At 43.1% G+C, this 23,247-nt stretch overlaps 1 protein-coding gene and 1 long non-coding RNA gene across 3 annotated transcripts; one reads left to right on the top strand and one right to left on the bottom strand.

The window, feature by feature from the left end:
* The first annotated feature begins 1,073 nt into the window (after positions 1 to 1,073).
* FAM161A (FAM161 centrosomal protein A) lies at positions 1,074 to 9,674 on the top strand. 2 transcript variants are annotated; one of them, XM_063152807.1, is made up of 6 exons: positions 1,074 to 1,193; positions 2,247 to 2,494; positions 2,933 to 4,111; positions 6,661 to 6,760; positions 7,182 to 7,333; positions 7,925 to 9,674. In XM_063152807.1, exons 1-6 carry the CDS (start codon positions 1,074 to 1,076, stop codon positions 8,607 to 8,609), a joined length of 2,484 nt encoding a protein of 827 aa, XP_063008877.1. In that variant the 3' UTR covers positions 8,610 to 9,674. The 2 variants fall into 2 exon arrangements, with proteins under 2 accessions (XP_063008877.1, XP_063008878.1); XM_063152808.1 differs by lacking the exon at positions 1,074 to 1,193 and having other exon boundaries at positions 1,307 to 2,494; positions 2,989 to 4,111.
* Positions 3,776 to 23,192, bottom strand: LOC134416316 (uncharacterized). Its single transcript, XR_010027229.1, has 4 exons — positions 21,225 to 23,192; positions 16,828 to 17,087; positions 12,535 to 16,001; positions 3,776 to 3,860 (listed from the first exon to the last, which is right to left on the bottom strand). It is a non-coding gene; the product is annotated as an uncharacterized LOC134416316 (long non-coding RNA).
* Between the last annotated feature and the right edge of the window lie 55 nt (positions 23,193 to 23,247).

Genomic DNA, 23,247 nt, shown 5'->3' with positions numbered 1-23,247 from the left:
ATTTCCACTAATGATTGGTTGGAGCATGGTGTTGGACCTGCTCTTATGACTTACCAAGTAGAACAAACAGAATAACTCAACTACTAATTAATAAATTAGACAATCAATTTAGGCATTAATGCTCTGCATTAATTATTCATTGCCTGTTTAAAATTGCAAATAGTGCCTTACCCCACAGGTAACATCCAACAATGATCTTAGTTCAGGTACTATGATTAAAGCTTTCATCCCCCATTACGATTCTTGACAAGAATTCCAGCAACAATTGTGTGTGATTTTACCACAAAAAGTATTTGTAATTTCACTACATTAAACAGGTCCATCCAGCATTCATTCCTCTTTGTAGAGGAAGAATGTTCCTGCTTGTCCTGATAGAGGATAGGACATTCTTAGGGCAGAATGTTCCTTGTTCAGGATAGAATATTCCTAGGGCAGAATGTTCCTGGTTTAGGATAGAATATTCCTAGGGCAGAATACTCATGTTTATCCTGGTTTAGGATAAAATACTCCTAGGACAGAATGCTTCTGCTCCTCCTGGTTTAGGATAGAACGTTCCTAGGACAGAATGCTCCTGCATATACTGGTTTAGGACAGAACATTCCTAGGACAGAATGCTCCTGCTCCTCCTGGTTTAGGATAGAATATTCCCAGGACAGAATGTTCTGGTTTAGGATAGAATATTCCTAGGACAGAATATTCCTGTTTATCCTGGTTTAGGATAGAATATTTCTATGACAAGAGTATTCCTGCATATCCTGGTTGCAGATAGAATATTCCTAGGACAGAATGCTCCTACTTTTCCTGATTTAGCCTTACCCTCATATTGCTTACCTGAAGTACAAATATCAAACCGGAAAAAGCTTAGTAACTTCAGGGCGCAAAACCCGCGGGCTCGCCAGCGACAATTGGAGGTTCCCACTAAAATCCTGCGAGAAATCAGCTAAAGCTCCGCACGGGCAGCGGCGGCGAGCGGAGCCCAGCCCGGCGGCGCTCGCTGCGGGCGTTCCCGCGGCCCGCCCGGCCCGGGGCCGCCCCCGCGGGGCGGAGCGCTCGCAGCCGCCGCCTGGGCTGGCATGGAGGACGCGCACCGGGCCGCCCGCCTGGCCGCCGCCTGCCTCCGCACGCCGCTCGACCCGCGCACACGGGCCCCCGCCGCGCTCTACGAGCGGGGACCGCCGCCCGCCGCCGCGCAGGTACCGCGGGTTCCCGATCCCGCTCCGCACACGGGGCTCGGCGCTGCCTCCCCGGGCACGGGGGACACACGGACACAGACACACAGACGCGGGCGGGGGACACCTGGCAGATGGCCCGGGCACAGCAGAGCCGATCCCTTAATGCGCTTGCGGAGCAGATGGAGGCACTGCCTGCCCTGCCCTGCTCTCCCTGGGAAGGGCTGGGGCCGCTCCGCGGGGCGAGGAGACAAGCGGGGTTTGAACACGCCGGTTCCGGGAGGTGCGGGGTGCTGGATCCCAACGCTTCAGGATTTTTGCAGTGATAACGTGACAAAACATAAAAAATATTTTTCTTTTTTTTTTTTCTTTTTTTTTGTTGGAATGTCAGAGCTTATTAAAATACCCCTGAGTTGAAAAGTAATACTCTAATTATATTTATAAAGAAACTGGCTGATGAATTTATTTTTTTGCTTAGAACAAAATGAAGCTTTTGTGATGCTAACCTGGTTTCAATAACTTCTCTGACTTGTGTAAGCTTTAAAAATGCTTAAAAAATGTTAACTGCACACAGCTGCAAGCTGACAAATAGTACTGGAAATATAAGCTGTGCAGAATTCCTGTCATTTCACAGTAAGTTATAGAAATGGCATAAATATTTATGCACCACATCTCTACTGACTTATTTTTAGAGTGGTTATGGAACTAGGAGGCAGAGAAGGTTCTGTTTGCTTGTAAATAAAGGCATTTTTAGAGCTGCATAGCAATCAAGGAAGAACTACACTTTACAAAATAGTTAATTTTTTTCTTTTGGTAAATCCTTTTGATCATATTTCCTCTTATAAACATATTGATTACAGGGCAGACTTGGGAATTTTTACAGACTTTAAATAGGACCCTTAGGATATAAATTAATATGCAATAAGATTATTCTATGTACTTCTACATTAACATTTGTATACAGGTATCTCTATTTGTGTTACTTTACCATTCCTTAGACTTAATTAGGAGAAAGCAATATTAAGAACCTTGTTCCCCTTCCTTCCAGCAGAAAAAATTTAAAAACATCTCTTCTAGGATGGCTTTGACTTGGATTCAAATACCAACAGAGAGCAGGCCTCCCCTCCAAAGAGAGACTGTGACAAATGGATAGACTTTTCCAAAATGTACAATTCAAATCAAGAGTATTACTTAAAGCTGGAAGAGTTAAAGAATGCCCACATGGAGACCATGGCAAAACTGGAAAGTATGTATCAGAACAAGCTGTATTTAAAAGGAATACAAGCCCTGGATAAGAGAAATGACACCTCTCCAAAGTGCTGTAGGTAAGTTTGGGGGCACTTTTAGCTGAAGATTCCCAAATGCTTTGCAGGCAGCTGTAAAACAGCAGGGTGTGTTTCTGGGCTGGAAAGTGTTCCATTCCCCACCTCTCATAACCAGATAATCAGAGAAAAGTCAGTTTTTGTGACAGAAACGCTGTCATGTTGCTAGTGGTCTGTGAGGTTTAGAGGTGGCTGTGCAGCAGGGATTGGGCAGCACATTTAGGAAAGCACAGGGCCTTTCCCAGGGGTCAGGAAGTGCTGACTTGGTGACCAGCACTAGAACCAGGATCTGCTCTGAGTGCTGCTCCTTTCCCTTCCCTCTCCCTTAGGCACTCATTTTTGGTTCTAGTGATGATTGCTTAGAGTGGAAGTCACCAGCTTTGCATCAATGTTGGACTGGCTCAAACCAAGGTTGTTTTCTTTCCCCCCTTTATTTTCAAGGCCAACTTGGGACAAGAGTTCCTATCAGCCTCTTAACCTGCACAAATCCTTTTCAGACTCAGACTTGAGCGATCCCTCGGCCCCAAGCGCATCGGATGCATCTGATGAAGAATTAGCGTTTGAGGAGAATGGCAGCAAAGCTGGATCATCCTCATTTGCTAAACAGCAGATTGAAAAAATGTGGGATGGGTTCTGCCTGGAAGACTACATCTCCCGTGCCAAGCACAGCCTGCCCAGCTCACCAGCCTGCAGGAAAGTGCACAAGAAAGAGAAAGAGAAAGCGTGGTCCCCCAGAGTCACCGTGCCCAAGCCCTTCCAGATGACTATCAGAGAAGCTCAGAAGAAAGAGCAGAACGTCAAATCCAAGTCACAGATTGAGCTGGAAAACCACCTGCTGAAGAAGCAGCTGGAGGAGGAGGCAGAGTGTCAGAAGAAGTTCCGAGCCAACCCCGTGCCCGCCGCCGTGTTCCTGCCGCTGTACCAGGACATCGTGCGGCGCAGCGAGGAGCGCAGGAGGTCGGTGAGGGAGAGGAGCAGGCTCCAGCTCCTGGCCACACAAAAACCCTTCAAGTTCATTGAGCGAGAGAGGCAAAGGCGTGAAGCCAGGAAAATGCAGTTAAAAGACCTTTCCCCACCTGAAAATAAAATCAAAGTGTTCAGAGCGAAACCAGTCCCCAAGTGTGTTTATAGTGCAGATTTCCATGACAAGGTGAAGGAGGAGGAGCTCTGCAGGGAAATCAGGATCAGGATGAGAGCTGAGGAGCTGCTGCGAAATTCATCCGTACCCAACAGCAGACTGGCCTTAAAAGGGACCAACAAAAAGAAGAAACACAGGAGCACTGAGCCAAAGCAAATGGAGCACAAGGTCAGGATCAAATCAAGCGTTCCCGATTTTGAACTCCTACATGAGAAATTCCAGAAACGCCTTCTGCAACAAAAAAAAGTGAAACCCCTCACGGTCTGTGAGCCTTTTGACCTTTGTACTTCTTACATCCCTTCAAAAAAGGACAAGATCTTGAAGGACATGCAAGAGGATGAGGAGAAATTGAAGGAAACTCGGTGGCCATTTGCCTCTCCAAGAAGGAAGCCTCAGTCAGGGGCAAAGCCTCATCTGGGAGAGGGAAAATCCAAACCTCCCAGAACCACAGAATCCACCAGACGACGGCTGCAAGCCCTGAGGTGACTGCTTGGAGATGCTCTACTTCATATATGTTTGAAATTTTTTTTTAATTATTATTAGTAATATTTGATATTTTATTTGGTGTTATTTTTGGTGTTTCTACATATGTAGTTAATTCTTGCATACAGTGAATATAGGATTTAATTTGTTAACATAAGGGCTTATAAATTTTAAAATATTTTAATATAGGATTTCATTAGTGTTTATTATTGTTAAAGGAACACTAGTGCATTTTTGTCAGCATGTCCTTAAGAAGAAGACAAATCACTCTGATTTCCCAGGATGTCCTGAATGCCTTGAAATGGCACATACATTGTGTCCTGTCATAGCAACCCTGTTTTCACCCTGTTGTTCTCTTTGGAATCATCTTTACCAAAGCTTCCTTTGAAGTCTTGCTCTAGGTTTAAACTGAATTCAGCCTTAGTTTATTTTCCCCACCAGGAATTCCCTTGAGGAAAAGAGAAAGCTGGAAGAACAACAAAAAAGGAACAGAAACAAGCAGAAACAAAGAACGAAAAAATTCCAGAAAATTGTGATGGCTCGGGCTGAGGCCAATGACCCACATCAGAGCCTAGCTCAGATGTCTAAACCCAGATTAAAAACATTCAGGTATTTTGTTGAATTCCCCTGAATCCCAAACACCTCATTCAACAATGAGAAGGAGAGGTTTGGGATTGCAGTGTATGTTAAACATACAGTGTGTAAAAAAATAGCATAGTCTAAGTTTAGATACTTACATGTGGTAAATTAAACATGGTGCAAGCAGCTGATTAAAAAGTGTTCAAATTTAGCATTTCAGCTGAGAAACTGATGCCAACCTATACTGAACTCAGAGTATAGAAATACATAGCATATAGAAGTATATATATTTTCCAAATTAGATTATTATAGACTCAGTAACAGGAGAGTCCTGTGTTTTCTCCATTGATGTATCAACTAAAGAGGAAAAGGTTGTAAAAATCAAAGGGAAAGGGGACAGTGTGGATACAGAATATCCTTGCAGAGCTGGATACTGCACTGGTGTTGGTACAACTTTGGTGCAGCAGCAAACATTTCACAATTCACCTCTTTGTCCCAGCAGGTCCCCACTGAAGAGGGAAATAAAAGCAGGAATATTTTAACTTCCCAGTGTAACAGCAGTGAGTGTGGAAGCTGCTGGTGCTCAGGACTGGGATCCCAGGTTCCCTGGAGTAGAGATGCAGTGCACAGACTCTTTGTGTGTCACGCAGAGAAGAACACGAGGGCCTTCCTGGAGTGCTGTAAGCTGCCACTCCAGATGGCTCCAGCTCTGACACAGCCCTAACCCCATGACTGCTGCTTGCCCTCGTGTTTGGGGCTAATTTAACCCTTTCTGCTTTTCTAATCCTAAGAAAAATAAATCCTGTCTGAACAAGTCTTTAGTGGGGTTTGTGATCTGGCCTGGCACGGTGGTGCTGCTGCAGTATTGTCAGTTTAAGGTGCTGTTATGTGGGGATGCTGAGGCACTGACTGCTCTGCCCCTCTTGCTTCATGCCTGGGCAGGATTCAAGCACAAATCCCAATTTCCAGTAAGCTGGCACACTGTTAATAACAGGAGCTTTATAATCTGAGTGTCCTCATGATCTGCTGACTCTGGGACAGGGAATGAAGAGGCACAGTGATTGTAGATGTGGTTTGGGTTTGTTCAACAGCAAATTTCACACTGCACTGTTCAGCTTAATCAGATGGCAGGAGAGTAAAATGTTGTGTGTAAAATGCTGCTGTTGCAAAGCAAGGTCACTCCCTGGTGCAGCTGCTGAAGCTGATAGTGCTCATTGCAGCCCAGCTGGAATGTGTCACACTGTCTGTCAGAGGCAGACAGACAGACAGACATTCAGAGCAAGGAATGGAAGTTCACTTCCAGCATGGTGAGGAGTTCAGAGATGGTCAGGGGGAAGGCTGGAGGGAGCAGAGGTGTAAAGGGCCCCCTGTGCCCAGCTCAGAGGCACATCACAGAGCTGCCTGTCCCAGAATGAGGAAGGGTTACAGCCCATTCCTCCTGGATTATCCAATGCTCCCTGTGATCCCAGAGATCATTTCAGTTAGGAATCAACAGTTTCATTATCCTGCTCTACTCACTGGCCCTTGACAAACCAACTCAGGTAAAAGGTGTTCCATGATCCAGGACATGGCCACCCCTCTTGGGTGATCAGCTGCTGAAGCAGCAAGATTCTCACCTTCAGACTTGAAAAGTACTGGTCTTTATTTAATGCTCTTAATTTCCTGTGGTGTATTCTGTTTAACTTTGCTAACAACAACTGGAAGATCTGTATGAAATCAGCATGTAAAAAACCCTAACTATCCAAATTTTTATACCTAGAATCCAACCTCAGCCTCTATTTAAGTCCAGTAGTCAGGACCTGCCTCTGCCTAGCCAAAGTGACTCCTTCAGAGATGAGTTGTTCAGTACCTCTAATGTATCTTGAAGTATGACAACATTTAATTTGTTATGAGCAATTTAACTGCTGTAGAAAATGACTCCTTGTACTATAAATTAATAATGATTTCTCTTGTGCTCTGCTCCTCTTAGGAACAATGAGAGGCAAAGAAGGCAGGAATACTTGCAAGAACTGCAAGAAATGGAAGAAAGAGTGAAACAAATGCCATTGCTTTTTGAAAGAGTCACTCAGGTTGCCTTGTTTCTGAACTATTAATTTTTGACTGATACTGAATAAGACATTTGTGCTCTGACATTTTTAGAAGATACTTCAAAAGCACTTTTCAGGGCAGAGTTTCTCTATTTCAATCTCTGTTGCCCCATCTCCATGTAAATATCAGTAATTTTTGGGATGTGCTTGCACAGGGAACAGAGAATTGTTGTAAATGTGTCTGGTTCAGTTCCAACATGAGTAACCCTGACCACAACCAAGCATTGCTGCTACAGAAAAGTAAAATCTGGGATAAAATTTTCAAGTATTGTTTTGCCATTCTTACCTGCAGTGAACAATCATTTCCACTTGTCAGCAGCAATTAATGAATCAGAGGATTGATATAAATAAAAGTATCATTTAATGCATTAGATAACATTTAACCATTATGGTTTTTCTACAGAAAAATGCCAGAATAGCTGCAGAAAAGTATTATTCAAACAGGCTGAGAGCACTGGGGATCTGCCCAGAGTTTGTTTCAAAGAAAGGAGGAGCAGCCAAATCTCTGCATTTCTCCACTGCTGGGGATTTCACCTCCACTGCTGGCAGAGCAAGGTACAGATGACTGAAAGCTTTTTTTTTTACCCACTATGTATCTAATAATTAGAAAATTTTCCATGTGTAGATTTAAGGGTTTTTTAATTATTTTCAGTATTTTCCAGGGAACTATTTGGCTATGTGGTATGTTAGCATTAGTGTGTATTTTTGATTGTTTTTCCTGAATTAAATAGTATTTCATAAAACAGAGGAGAGCTGCTTAACCAAACTGGTTATGTTATGTAATGCACTTCAAAGGAAAAAAGAAGAAAAACATTCCTTGTTTGTTCCTTTCATCCAAAATTCTGGCACGTTGCTGTAAGTCACTACCTTTAAATTTTAGATTTTTTTAAGTGAAACTTATTAAAAATAGTTTTTAGTATCTATTGGGTGTTATGATTTAAAAGGAAGCAGAAATTTTTAAAAAAGGAATATAAAAGTAGTACTATTTAATTATTTTCCAGCATAAAAAGAGACTCTTGTGTGCTGCCTTCTCTTTTCCTTCCCCAGCTCCACCCCAGCCAGGGCTACCAGGCTTTGGCCTGGGTTCCATAAAGGTAGAAAGCATCTTCCCAGAGAATAAACCCCCCATGCAAATTGTCTTTTCAGAATCACCAAGGTTAAAGTGAGAAAAATTCAATTCTTGGAGGAAGCAGCTGCTGACAGTCCCCATTCTGAGCAGTCCTGGGAGGAGGAGGAGAAGGGAAAAGGTGTCAAAACCTCCACCCCAGATGGGCAGTGCAGTGACCTGGAGGATGGGGCTGGCCTTGGGCCTGGATCCGGCCAGCACAGGGACCAGGGGGAGGAGGAGGAGGAGGAAGGCAAGGCAGACCTTTCACTTGGCCATTCCCAGGAGGAAGAGGAGGAGGAAGAGGAAGCAAAGGCAGATCCATCGCTTAGTCATTCCCAGGAGGAGGAGGAAGAAGCAGAAGCAGGTCCATCTCTGGACCATTCCCAGGAGGAGGAAGAGGAGGAGGAGGAAGCCAAGGCAGGCCCATCCTGTGGCCATTCCCAGGAGGAGGAAGAGGAGGAGGAGGAAGCCAAGGCAGGCCCATCCCATGGCCATTCCCAGGAGGAGGAAGAGGAGGAGGAGGAAGCCAAGGCAGGCCCATCCCGTGGCCATTCCCAGGAGGAGGAGGAAGAAGAGGAGGATGAGTCCAGCCCCAGGTCTGATGGCTCCCGTGAAGAGGAAGCTCAGTCTGACCCTGAAGCTGAGGGTGCTTTCCAGTATGAGGATGAGGAGTATGAGAGTGATGACTCTGAGGAGAAGGCCAGTGATGAGGAAGGGCACTGAGAAAGGGCTGGGGCTCAGGAGCCTCTCTCACTGCTGGCTGTGCTTTTTGAAGCACTTTGTGTATTTTCAATATTGCTTCCTCTGGGAACCATCCCCTCCTGCCCATGGTTATCACAACACCAAGCAGGTTATGTTCTCTTTTCCTTTGAGGAAGAAATTATTACATCATTACCTTTTACAGCTGCTCCAGATGAAGAGAATAACAAAAGAATTCAAATTCTTGAAGCAAATGTTTAAAGCCATCCCTGGTTTGGAATTCTGGTCTCATGTAGAATCCTCAATTGCAGCAAGGAAAACATTTGCCTGAGTTTGGCACATAACAGGCACTCTAAAGATCAAGGTATATTATTAAATATTGTATCTCACACCAGAGGAAAACTTGGTGCTTTGCTACACATCCAAAATTCTGTGAATTTGTACCTCTTAGTTTAGGAGTCCTGCCAGTGCAGGAATTCTGTTTGTTTTCCAGTCAGAAAGCTCAAGTTGCTCTTTTTCACCAAGAAAATAATTTATTTTATATTACTGCTCTTTGTTGCACTCTTCAGTGACATTGGTGCACCTGTGTTCCCAAAGTGAGCTGCAGCCTCACTGTTTAATAATAAATTACACAATAATTTAATAATAAATTACAGGGTGCTGAGTAACTGCTGAGGCTCCAATCCAGCCAAGGCAGGGCAGGTTTTGGAGCAGGAATTGCCATTTTGCCCCTGCAAAAGGGGAATCTTTTTACCTCAGGGAGCTCCAGTTGTATGAAGCTGAGCAAGGGAGTGCTTTAATAGCTCTTCTTACACACTGGCTACTCAGGACTTCAGCTAATGCACAAAAAACTCTCCAAAAATGTTTAGGATTTATTTTTTTCTTGTATCAGTACTCCCTTCCCCTACTCTTGACTTTCTTGCTAAAAAATATGTCATCCTTTTTCCCCCCTTGTTTTGTTACACACTTTCTCTGAGTTTGGAAGTTTTTTAAGCATTCTTACTTTTATTTGTTTTTAAAGTGTGAACATAACTAATGTGAATTTGAAACATTTTTAAAACTTGAATAAAATATCTGTGAAATTATTAATCCTTGCTTCACAAGGAAGTTTGCTTGTGGTTGTCAGTATTCTGTAACTCTGAGGAGTGGTACAATTACCAATCACAAATTTGGGTACTTGTCCCTTTAGGAAATCAAATCCTGTTCTGAAAGAAGGCAGAGGAGCTCTAAATTATGTTATTTTTCTCAGATTATTTGAAGTGATTTCAAAGGAAAAAAGTCAAATCTGTTTCTAAGATTTGACAGCTCTCAGCTAAGTGTTCTAAAAGAACAAATATGTAATTATTGAACTGCTAAACTAGGGATTGAAAATACCACTACAATTCCTGTGAATGTAGAGAAAGTAACAAAACCAACCCTTTTTTAAGGTTTTAGAAGGGGTTGGGAACCTGTGTAAAATTTAGATTGAGTTTGTCACTGAATTTTTAAACTTTTTAAATATAAACCTTCATAATAACAGAATAAATGAACATGCTAAACATGATTTAACCAGGAAGGGTTAGGACAGATTTTGGAGGTTATGCTTCAGGTTTTTTTAGCATTTCTGGAAAAGAAAAACAGAATTGTGTGGACTAAGGAGATCCAATTGATGATGGTTTCCCAAGATTTCCAGGAAGCATTTCTAGGATATAAAGTGCTAGCAAAATATCTGAAAGAAACCAACCTCTTTGTAGGAAAAGTAAGGTCCTCATGAATGGGTGAAGAAACCTTGAGGTACTAAAGGAACCACTTATGGAAATCACTTGGAGCAGCAGAGTTTTCAGGCAGGGAGGATAATGAGATTAAAGTCAAAAAAGCTGTTCAGAAATTGCATTACAAACATAAAGGGATAAACATTCCTATAAGGAATTAAAAAGCAAAGAAAAATCAGAGATGACAGAATAGAAATAGAGACACACAGGTCAGGGTGAATTAAACCTCACAAAGCAAAGTACAGCAGTAAAAAATATTTTAAACAAAGAAGAGCCATGTACACCTGTCAGGAGATGAAAAATAGTCTGGCCTAAAAACCAAGCCATGATTTGACCTCTTTTTTTTTCTTTTTTTTCTTTTTGCAAGGAGGATGATTTAAATTTGGAGAATCCAGAATAACTAATAGGATGAGAGCACTGGAAAAAACCCCAAAACTGTATTTAAAGAAAAAACCCCAATAAGTTCAACAGGAAAATCAAAATCCAAAGGTGATGTGATAGAAGCATTTTAAGGCTCATTAGAGGAGAAATGCTGATGAGTTATGCTTTCAGAGAAGCCACCTAGCAGGAGGGAGAGGAATAGGAAAGTTTCTCACAGATTATTGAATATTCTGTCTTTAATATTTTAATTAATGGCCACAGCACAAGAGTAGGAACATGTTCAAAAATTTGCAAAGAAAATGAGGAAGGTGTATCTCAAAAAAAGGATTTAAAATACCACATGGGAAGAAGGGGCTAATTTTGCATGTGAACTGTAGCATGAAATAATTTTGCAGTGCAAGAATAGTGTATCTATATAAATAATTATATTTATATTCTGACATGAAAAGCCAGAAGTTTGGGATATTGTGCTTTTTGAAGCACTTCTTGTATTTTCAATATTGCTTCCTCTAGAAACCATCCCCTCCTGCCCATGGTTATCACAACACCAAGCAGGTTATGTTCTCTTTTCCTTTGAGGAAAAAATTATTACATCATTACCTTTTACAGCTGCTCCAGATGAAGAGAATAACAAAAGAATTCAAATTCTTGAAGCAAATGTTTAAAGCCACCCCTGGTTTGGAATCAATTCAGGTCTCATGTAAAATCCTCAAGGCTTCTCTAATGGCAGCAAGGAAAACATCTGCCGGAGTTTGGCAGATAACAGGCACTCTAAAGATCAAGATATATTTCTAAAAATTATTTCTAACAGTGTTAGAATTATTTCTAAACTATGTCTAAAATAACAGTGTTCTTTCTGCCCCATTGCCCACAAGGTGAAGTCAAGCATGACTTTTGTATACAGAATACATTTGGTTTAGTCCGTTATTACAAGATATGGCAGCTGCTGGCTTATAAACATTAAACTAATGAAATCAGATAAATTAGATAAAATTAGATAAAATTTAAGAGAGTTTGGTATCTGTCCTCCTCACCCTTCAGTGTAATTATAGTTTTACATCTCTTTTGGTAATTACTTGGCTTTAGGAAAACAAACAAGCAAACAAACAAACACCCTTGCACACTCCAGCAAAACTCAAAATTGCTTCTTTCTTCAATAGGAATTCCAGGAATTTGAGGAATGAACTAAGACTTACAAGTAGAATCAGACAAATTCCATCTCTCCTGTGTGCTGAAATCCCAGCAGAGCAATCAGGGGTCCCAGGGCCAGGGTGTGACACAGAGAGTGACAGGGTGAAGGTGAGCAGGTGACAGGGCCAGCAGGGTGTCCCCAGCCATGATCCCTGTCCCAGGGCCAGCAGGGTGTCCCCAGCCATGATCCCTGTCCCATGGAGCTGCAGCCCAGGATTAGCCCTGGGACAATCCCCCACAGGCCCAGGGCTGTCGCACAGAGGAGCAGATGTTAACAGGCCAGAAATATTCTTATTTTCTGACCAGTAACACCATGAGACCAGGTTGAATTTCCTGAGCACAAACACCTTGACAGCCAGTTGTCCACAGGACTGAAAATAAAAATATTTGCACCTGCACAGCTCCAAACTTGCTACTAATAGCCAGGGCTCAGTGCCATAAGCAGATTACACAAGAGTTAGGCAGGTTACAAAAAGAAGGTTAGTGAGATTAGGCAGGTTGCTGATTAACTGTAGCAACCAGACTCCCAACACAGGCAGGAAATTTTGCTGGCCAGGATAATGAGCTGCTACAAACCACGTTATTCACATGATTCCAGACACAGCTTTCCACTCTTGTAGGTGTACCTGCTTCTCAGGGGAACTTGCTGTACTTTGTCATGTGTCTTCCATGCATCCTACATTTTTGTAGATGGGTGAAAGACACACAAAGTATGTTTGTAATAAGTAGTAAAAGCAAGCAATCAAAAATCAGCTTTTGGTGTGTGATATTCTGATTAAGCTCTGTCCTGGGGAGCTCCATCCTGTGACACCTTTATCCCCAAGGGGCTGGAATTGCCAAGGGCACCATCCCAGATCAGGTAAACCAAGATAAATCTACTCCAGCAATGAGCTCTCACATCAGCCACACAAACAGCTGAGTGTGTGTGAGGCAGCAGCACTGGAAAAGGACCAGTTTGGGGTCCTGTTTGCAGTTCTCAGGATCTTAGGTCCTTTTTAAAGTTTTCAGGATCTGACCTGTTAGAAATTGGGGTTTTTTAATCAATCCATTCGCCTTAGCCCCAGCCCTGCAAACTGCCATCTGTGGAGAACATGGAAGCATTGGGATATTTTTGAGTTTTCTAACCAAAAATGAGACTGCTGCCATTGCTCAGCAGAATTCCAGCCCAAAGTGCTGCAGTTCATCTGTGTGACACACAGGGGCTGCTCATGGTGCCACTGCAAATCTCCACTCCTGACACACACCTACTCATGGGTTCACAAAATCTGTGATACTGCAGAGCTGTGAGGCTTCCCAGGGCAGTGAGAGCTCCTGCATCCCTCACAGTTTATCCCTGGGTGAATCCTTCCTTCTCCTGGTGCTCTGTAAATGCTGATTTAATTCAGGCCCAGCAAGCTGAGGCTGAGCTGAACTCTGCTGCTGGAGCTGCCTGGGTACCTGTGTGCCTGCTCCAGCTTGTTCCTGACCCTGAGCCCTGGCACAGAGCCCCTCCTGCTCCCACAGCTCCCTCTCCTCCCTTCCCACTGAAAGGCAGCTCAGTGTTGCCCAGAAATGCCCTCAGTTCCCAACCAGCCTCACAACCCCTGGGTAATATTCAATGTTGTGTGAAGGGTAACTGGGAAAAAGCTGTGCAGGTTTGTGCAGCAGTCAGCTCTCTCTCAGACACCTCACAGGCAGCACCACACCCAGCTCAGGGCTCTCTGCCATCCCACCCTCACTCAGAGACAGCAATTCCAAACTGTGGAAAATCCCAAAATCCCATTCAGCTGGGAGGGCACCCAGCTGAACTCTGCACTGCTTACCTGTGACTGCACTCGATTGAACCCTAAATGAAAATAAAATTCACCCTGGAAGATGGTTCTGTGGAAAAGAACTCAAAAATAAGAGTCAGAGTTGCCACATCCCAAAAGAATTCCCATTCCCTGCTGCTGGCAGCCAAAGGGGCAGGGAAACCACGAGGGGAACATCCAGGACCTTCCAGCAGTGTTCCTGCTTTCCACCACCTTCTCACAAGTCTTGTGTCTTGACAAAGAAAACTCTACAAAAAGCTTTGAACTCCTTAGGCAAAAGAAATTCTGGAAGGGCTAAATATTAGGATAAAAGAGCCAAGTCTGTAGGTGAGATGCCTGAAGGTTTCTCAGATCAGAGCACAAAATTATCCAAAGAAGCTGCACCTCCCAGTTTGTCCACTTACACAAATCATCTTGCAATAACCAGCTGGTTTCCATGATGGGGTTGGATTTGGGGATTTTCCTTTAAATACCAGTTTTATCAAAACCTCAGTAAAACACATTATCCAAACAATGGCACAGAGCTGCTGAAAATCTGCTTCCCTCTCATTTGTGAGTTGTGCTCCACCCTTGCTCACTGCCACAAGCCCCTTTCATACATCACCCACTCACCACAAGCCTCCAGCTCTGCTCTCTCCTTCAGGCAGCATCCTGCAAAATCATGGAAAGGATCATAGCCTGATAAATTATTTGTAATTTGTGCATAGATGGCTGTGGATACATCAACGAGAGCAAAGGGCTGAGGCAGAAGGACATCTTGATAAAGCACCTGTGATTTTTTTTATCTTTTACCAATGTCTGGTTTCAAAGAACTGTTTGAAATAAAAGTTTGTTTCAGGCGACAGGGAGCAGTCCCTCTCCTCTCTGCTGCCTACTTACTGTTGAACAGGGTCCATATTTGTAAAGTCCAGACCAAAAAGTCCTTTTGAGCATCCAATAACTCTACTGAGCTTGCTGGAGTAGTAGAAATAATCTCAGGAAAACTCTCCAGAGCACCAGAGAAGCTCTTTCCAGCCATTTTGGTGAGGATTAGTGGATGCAGAAGGGAAGATCAGATCTAATGAAGATGGGGAAACAAAGAATGAGGGGAGCTGCTCATTTGTCTCAGTGAGAACACACAAGCACAGCCCAAGTGTGTGTTTCTCATTTTCTGCTTCATGTACATAAATCAGCTCTCAAATGCACCCAGGGATCTGACAATCATTTCCCCCAGACTTCTGTTTTAAGCCCAGCACACATTTTTTGTGGTTATTTTGGAACTATGACAATCTTTCAGGGTTTTTATTTGTTTGGGTTATGGCTTTTTGGAGGGAGTGAGTGGGGGATTGTGTAAGGGTTTGGGGTTTTTTTTAGAACTTCCTGCAGCATAATCTCTTTGGACTCTGTATCCCAGACAGAGAATTTGCTGCAGAACATCTACTTATATCCCAGTCACACAAAGAACAATCACAACAAGAAGTATTGTGCTCTCTGCTATAAACATTGCTAGAACAAAATAGTAAGATTAAGGGGAAAATAGTTAAAAATAGGACTCTTTTCTTTCCAAAGGAAATAACATGATTTTCACCCCAGCCTCTCTTGTCATTGTTACAACAATGGTTCATTTTAGGCCATATCTGACTGCACTTGGAATCAGGAAACCCTGGCACAAATGTGCTACAGCAGCTTGTGCTTTGTTTGCACTGAATGCCTGGGCCAGCACTGCAGCTTTCAAGAGGCTGCTAGAGGTTAACAGAGCTGTTCCAGGGGTAACATTTTCCTGGAGCACAATTCCAGCCATATCCCAGAGCTCCAGAGCCCTGCAAACTCTGCAGTCAGGATAGTGAGGGTGACTTGCTGCAGCTTCTCAGCTCTCTAGATAAACTTGGCCATTTTGCACTGGGGCAGGTGCTCAGTGACCAGCTGCTGATCAGGCCTGGATCCAGCTTCACAAAGGAGGGATGTGTGGCAGGAAAGCACTGAACAGCAATTTCCAAGCATTTATTCCCAGAGAGATCCCTACCACTGACTCTGCAGGAATTACCACTCAGTTCTCAGGATCTGACCTGTTAGAGATTGGGGTTTTTCCCTCTATCCATTCCCCTAGCCCCAGAGCAGGATTGTGACCTGCAGACTGCCATCCCTGGAGAACATGGAAGCATTGGGACATCTTACCTGCATCCCCAAAATTCATCTTCACTGCCACCACCAACACAGTGTTTCTCTTCACACCACAGCAAACACAAAATTCATGTTGAGGCTGCTTGCTTCTTTCCTAACTAATATGATCCTTTGATATTCCTGCTATTTTTCCCTGGGAAAAGCTAAAAAGCCATTTCAGGCTGTTAGCAATATCAGACAGTAAGGGAATGTCTCTACTCCTGCAACATTAGTGGTGCAAAATCTGCACCCTCTTCCCATTCCATCTTTTCCAGTACAGGAAGCAAACAACAAGTCACCTTTCTTTTATGTATTTCTAAAGTCAAACCACCTCAGAGGAAGCACAGGAACTGGAGAGAAAACTGCCCCACTCTGGCATCACACATCCACATTTCCCCTGATAAGCAGCTTCTCATTTTCCACAATCAAGATTTCTCCTTTTTTCCCCCTTTCTTTGTCCTTTTGAGCTTGGATTTTTTAACTCTTCCATTTTAGAAGAAGATCTGGCTGTTCTGGGTTTGCACCTCCTCTCCACCCAGAATCCCTTCCAGACAGGTTCTTGAGTCCCCCAGTGCAATTAATACTCTGCCCTAGGAAGGGGGAAAGATACCACCTATAAACGTTCATTTGAAATAACAGCTTCAATGTTTTCTGCTCAGCATCAGGAGTCTGAGCAATCATTAGAAAAAGTGAGGTGGCAAGTCTGGTCCTTGTCAGAGAAGTGGGTGCTTTGATGGGAACAGGGAACAGCATCTCACCCACGCCTTCCTCAGGACTCATTTTAAACAGTGAAACTGAAGGTTGTAGCTGGGCAGCCCCCAGCAGCAGCAGGAATTTGCTGTATTAAAGCTGTGCATTATCTTGTCAGCATGCAGAGCTCTTCCTTGGCCAGTCCATTAATGCTAATGAAATCCCCTCTGTGTTTCCCCATGCCAGGTGCAGGGCTGGCTCCATCCTGAGGCAGCCACAGCTGGCAGCCCCAGCACTCACCCTGCCCCAGCTGGGTGGAGATGGAACACATCCATCTTCCTCCAGATCTGCAGCAAGTTTCATGCTCAGGGCTCTCTGTACCCCTCAGCTGAGGTTGGACTGTAGCTCTTCACTTCTTGTCTCTCCATTAGGATTACTTCCCAACCTCCCTCTTCCCCAGAGCTGCAGGGGAATATTCTGGCCAAGTGAACGCTCTGAATACTATGATGCTTGGTCTTCCTGCTGGGATGATTTACAAGCATCTTCAAACACCTGGAATCCTTTAAAATAAAAAAAATCAAACCATGTCTAAAAAATCCAAGACTGATTTCACACTCACTCCAACCACTCCCTTAAGGAATTCCAAAGGTTGGAATTCACCTGCACTGGAGATCCTCCCAGCTACTTATCACATCAGCAGCTCTGGCAAATGCTTGCCAGGGAGGGAGCCTGGAGCTCATTGCAGTGTGGGGATCCCCACAAGGACATAAAGCTCAGCAGCTTTTGAATAAATGGCATTTGTGGTCAGAGACAAAAATATCATCAGGGAGTATCCAAGGCTGCTTTCATTCTCTTAATGTGCTTGGGTGATGGAAGAAATGAGAATAGAGTGCTGTGCTGCTTCAGTGAGCAGAAGTGAGGCACTTTGGGGATGGTCAGCTGTTTTCACAAGTGATGTCTCAAAGCACCAATGAGCAGTGGCTGTGCACTGACAGCACTGGGAACAAACACTGTTCTTCACCCCTTGCACCAAAGAAGTGCAGTCACAGGTCAGAGTCACCTTATCAGCACAGCAGATGCATTAGCAGAGGAAGGAATCAATCCAGTCAATAAAGGAATTGATACCTGCCTATAGTTAGAAATGCCTTTTACAGAACAAGCTGTTCTGGATCATTGAGAAATGGCAGAGTTTTATTGAGTTCCTAAACACACAGCTACATGTATAATTGATATGGCCTCACTGCCAGGCATCTAGAGTGTTTCAGGATTTTAAATGTTCCTTCCTTTTGCTGTTTCCTTCTCAAGAATGGGTCTAACACCTATGGGGGAAAGAGGAGACATGGAAAAGAGTTAGGAATTCCCTCTATAATGAGCAGGGGGCTGGTACACAAAGTTTAAGGTGGTGGATAACGTGACTACTTAGAATCCATTGAGCAGGAAAACAGGACTCAAGTTTCCCTTTCTGACCCTCTGTGGGGTAGCAAGACAGTGACTTTGACTTTCTGCTCCTCCATTCGAAAATAGAAATATCCATCCACATTCCCAATGCTCACTGAGGCTGCTGGGCAGACAGGCCTTGCACATGCAGGGTACCCGGGAAAAATGCAAACTGGATTTCTTTGGGATCAAGCCCACCTAGAGCTGCATCGCAGCCACTAGGGGGAAGCTGGTCCCAAGGACTAAGGAGCTGTTCCAAAGCAAATCCCTTGGGATTTGGACAGACCAACCCTGAGCCTGTGGCACTGAGAGCTCTCCTCTCCTGACTGCCACACCTGAAGGAGCTGCAGGGACAGCCCTGGGACAGGCACAGCACAGAGCTAAAGAGGAACACAGTGGGGAGAAAAATATTAAGCTTTATGCTGTTTATTTATTATTCTCTTTTTGAGAAGTTCAAAGCTGGCACCAACTGTGCAGAGGGACCTACTTGGTGTGATGTAGGAAATATTTTCTTAAGGATGTAAAAGCTCAAAAATATTCCAAGAAGGAACACCTAACTTTCACTTCACCTATGCCTTGAACAAATATTTCATTAAGATGGGATTCACAGCACGATTCAAACTCAGTGGTATTATTCCAAGTAATCAGTTTTCTCAGCAGGTCAAATAAATAATGAACCACAAGCCTTTTGTTACCACTGATGTCATCAAGAAGTGGAAATGTTGGCAAGCTGCCATGTGTGATTCTCTGAGAGTATCTATTAAAAAGCAAAAGGTACCCAGCAGATATAATCCACACCATCAATACTATATTCTCTTAACCCTTCATCTCATCTCAAAAATAATTTAAAAGTGGGATTTTTGAAGTGGGTAACTAATTTGGTTTTTTTCCAGCTTACTCTCTCTAATACTATCAAAAGTTAAACTTCTAAACACACAATTTCCATCTCTTCAGTTATGCACTAAACCTGTTTCTCTGAGAAGCATTCACAGAGTAACAGAAGAAATATTTTATTTTCTCTTTTATGCATCAACAGCAGGTATAAAAGCAGAACAAGAAATACAACTCTTAATTTTTGAGGAGAAGATGAAGGAAACACTAGGATTTTTGTAACAGATGAACACGGGCCCCAGAAGCAAAACAAAATCAAATTAATGAGCAGCAGCAGAATTTAGGTGAATTTTTATGCAATCTTGTTCTTCATGAGTAACAAACAGCCTCAAAATGCTTTGGTGTTACAGAGCTTTTATAAATTCCATTTTGCACCAGTTAAAGTCAGGAAGAGCAGTTTGAAATGAGCAGAATTTTACTGCATGCCAGCACGTGCCCCTGCTTGCTATTTCTAGAAAGAACTAAAGGCAGATTTTCCAACCACAATTCAATTACAATTAAGGTAATGGCAAAAACTTTGGCTTTATTACCTTTCCTTCATTTGAATTTCCAAGCAATCCCTTTTTCCCCTCTTGGATATTTCTGAGCATAAAGTGCACAGTTTTTCTTCAGTTAAAACAGGAATAGCAGAAGATCAATACAGGTTTTATCAGAACAATAACAACAAAATCCAATATGTCTCATGGAACCATAATTTATACTCTCCACAGAGGTGATTTTCTATTGGTAAAGTCACTAAGACTTTATTCATGAATAAGTTTCAGTTGGGAATTGGGTGAACTCCCCTGGAAAAGCCACCTGTCCAACACAAACCCATGAGTTTTCACATTTTGCCATAAAAACATTGCCAGGAACACAGAAAAACCCAAAACATTATGCCTGACGAGCACTGCCTTGAAATAGGAAGGTCTCTACAGTCTGATTTTTGATCCACCTCACTTTACTGACACACCTTTGCACTCAGAAGTGATAAAAAGGTTCTAGGGGAGCTGAAAAATTGAGAAATGTGGGGTTTGATACTGGCAAAAGCTGTTCAACATCATTTCAGGGAATACAGAGCAAGACACCTGCACACTTTACATCCCTTCCAAGGGTCTGTCTCACAAGACACCACCCCAATGCCAGCAGTAATGCTCACATCAGAAATGCCAGGATTAGCACACAAGGAAAAGCACCTGGAGCTGAGAATGCTGCAGTATTTGGAGAGGTAGAAGCGATCTTTTTATTTCTACAGCACTTCCTAGAAATGCTTTAGGCAGCCCAAGGAATGGAGCACTTCAATAAAGGAGTATTTGGTCAGGATCATTAAGTGGATCATTACCCAAGCACCAAGTTCTGCTTCCTTAATTAAGAGATCCCAAATGCTCCTGTACTGCCATGGGACAGCTCCTGACTCAGGATGGGCTCCTGCTCACTTCTGTCCAGAAAAGGTACCAAATTCAATGGTTCTGGAACTTCAATCCAAACCCTTCTTTCTGCATGGAAGAGGTTTGCACATGATAAAATCACCAGCATTAATCACAGCACAGAGCAGAAGCACCTGATGCCCACTGAGCCCCAGGCTGTGCTCAGAGTTACAGTGCAAGAATAGCTCCCAAGAGTTGACAATTCAAGTGGTTAAGGCAGAAAAAGTTACATTCTCAGTAAAAATAGCCTTATAGGCACACTATCATATATTTAAATAATGACCTAGCCTTGTTTCCAAACTGATTTTATCAATGTTTTTACCTTCTACTTCAGAAAAATACTACAGTGTGACTAATTCTCCCAGGGAGAAAGAAAAGGAATTATGAACAGTCCCTTTCAATAGAAACAGTACCTCTTAATCAATGCTTTAATGTTTTATTAAAACTGCTATTAGGGAAATGGCAAAGCCCAGATTCACACCCTACCTGCAGGTCTCCTTATGCCTTTGAGTAAACAAAGAAGCATTTTGAATTTCTTTTGATATAATTTAAAAATACATCCTTTGGGCCAGCAATATCCTCCGTCAAACACTGAGGTGTTAAAATTGTATCAGTAATTTTCTGTCTGGCTGCCAAGATCCAGGTGTAATTTAGGCCTATGTGAAATTAAGGAATCTGAATAAATTAAGGATACATGAGCTACAGTTCCACAATTAAGATGGAAATTAATGCACCTAATATTTATAATATAACTTAAAGAATTCCTACAGTCAGAAGTAGAAAGCTTGGAATTTCCTTGAATAAAAATTCCTAACTCTCTCAACAAAAACAGAACAAAAATGTAGGTAAGTGTCCCAGGCAAATGAATATTGAATCTTAACCCAATATAATACAACACTGATTTGTAAAAGGCCAGTTCTCAGCTAACCAGGCAGGTGCCTTTAATTAGATTTATTTTATTACCTATACTTAGAAGAATCACTTTTCTCATCAGCCTGGACTTCAGGAAAGCACTTCAAACGAGGAGCTGGTTAAAATGGAGACAGGAATATCCCTGTAGGATGAGACACATGAGCCAGGGAAGAGAAAAATTGGAAAGCATTAGGCTAAGGGAAGGCTGAAATTGATTTTACTTAATAACCTTTGAAAGGAACACTGGAGAGAGGGAGGAAAGACAAAGGAAAGGAGGAGTGCTAATGGCACAGGTCTGGGAAGGCAGAGCTGGATGGAGCAGCTGCTCCTCACACTGCTGGCTGCTAATTTGTTTGATTTGATACAATCATGGCAAAATAAAATAAAATAAACCACAATTCCTTGCCCCTTCTAAGATGTACTTGAAGGGTTTTTTAACAGCATGTGGATGTCTCCCAAAACAGCAAGTTTTACATTCTATAAACTCCCACTCATTGTGTGGAAGCCGACATTTTAAAAGGCCACAGAAAAGCCTCACAGGTCACCAGTTTTGAGGAGGTAGATGCATTTCTTATCATCTTCATAAATGAAGATGATATGAAGGTGAATCTGAACACATGGCAGCCTGAAGGCTGATGCTCCTGGACAGTACAGTGAAGTGACTTGAGTACCAATCCTGCCCCTAGAAATGAAATGAAAGTCAGAGTTTCTGAAGTCCTACCCAGACCCAGTTATTAAGGCAGAGTTAAATGGCATAATTAAGGGGCTCCCTTTGAGAGCTGATATTCCTGATTGAACAGCACTGCAGCCAAAGTGAGATTTCAGGGCTCAGAGCAACCACTGCTTTTCTGGAAGGAGGAAGTGTTAAAACACAGACAAACCAAACTGGTGTTTAACAGAGGAGATGGCATCATCCACTCCAGCCCACCTGGGTGGGAGAACACAGCGATAGATGAGCCAAAATCACCTCTGCCATAACAGGAGAGAGTTCCACTGACTTCAGGAAATCTGTCCCAATGTTCCTGCAAGTTGCAGATTACAATGACACACTTCACAGTCCAGTAGAGGTGAAACGAGGCTAAAGCCACAAAAACTGATGGGACATATTCATTTAAGGCAATTTATTATTTTCACTACAAGTGTGTTTGTAGATGCTAAAAATCAAGACTGTGGCAGCCACTCACATGGGTCACTATGCTAAAAAAGATGGCCACTTCTGCAGAGATAAGAAAGAACATATGGTCCTTATTGCCAGCTCAGGGTCTCTTTTCAAACAATTTTCCTCAATGTGATTTGCCTCACAATTGCCCTAAATCCTGCCATGATTGCTCTCATGGAGCATTGACAGAATTTGGCTTCCCTCGAAGATGCATTTTCCCTTCCCCTGGTGACTGCCTTTACTATTGATTTTTGGCTAATCCCCACAGTTGCTAGAGAAAGGTTTTGGCAGGTTTCCCTGGAGGCTGCAGACCCCATTGCCTTATCAGCAGAGCATCCTTTCTGCCCTGAGCCCAGCCTGGGCCCTGCCTGTTCCCCTCTGTGCAGGGACCAGCAGGGAGAACATTCAATGTCCTCTGCCTGGCCAACAGGAAAAGCCACAGCTGCCATCCCAGCAAAGCTGGCCTGGAGAGGGGCCTGGCTGGACACAGAGAATGAGGAAATCCCCTTTCCCACAGCAAAATGTGCTGCCAGAAATCTGGCCCATTTTATCCTTTCCTTATTGCAGGGAGATCAGACTTATTTGCAAGACCCTTTAAACCAATGCAGAACTGTAATCAGAAAAGTACTGCCATTAACATTAACACCTCTGACACAAGGGGTTGTGGCAGAGAAGGGGGGATTCTTTTGTCAGAGAAATAACAGACTGAATATTCTATTAACAAATCACTCCTCTGAGGACAGGGCTGCCAGCATGTAAGCTGCATTCTGAGATCTGAGTGGCTAAACTGAGAAGAAAAGCTTAAAGAACCTTCTTTGGGCTAATAAAATAAAATTCAGAACTAATACCTGGCTTGAACTGCCTGTGTGAACAGCCACTATGGTTAAAATATTTATTGGGGTTGTTTTTATTTTT

The sequence above is a fragment of the Melospiza melodia genome, chromosome 3 (assembly GCF_035770615.1).
Source record: "Melospiza melodia melodia isolate bMelMel2 chromosome 3, bMelMel2.pri, whole genome shotgun sequence".
NCBI lineage: Eukaryota > Metazoa > Chordata > Aves > Passeriformes > Passerellidae > Melospiza > Melospiza melodia.
This window is presented reverse-complemented; position numbering and strand designations above follow the sequence as displayed.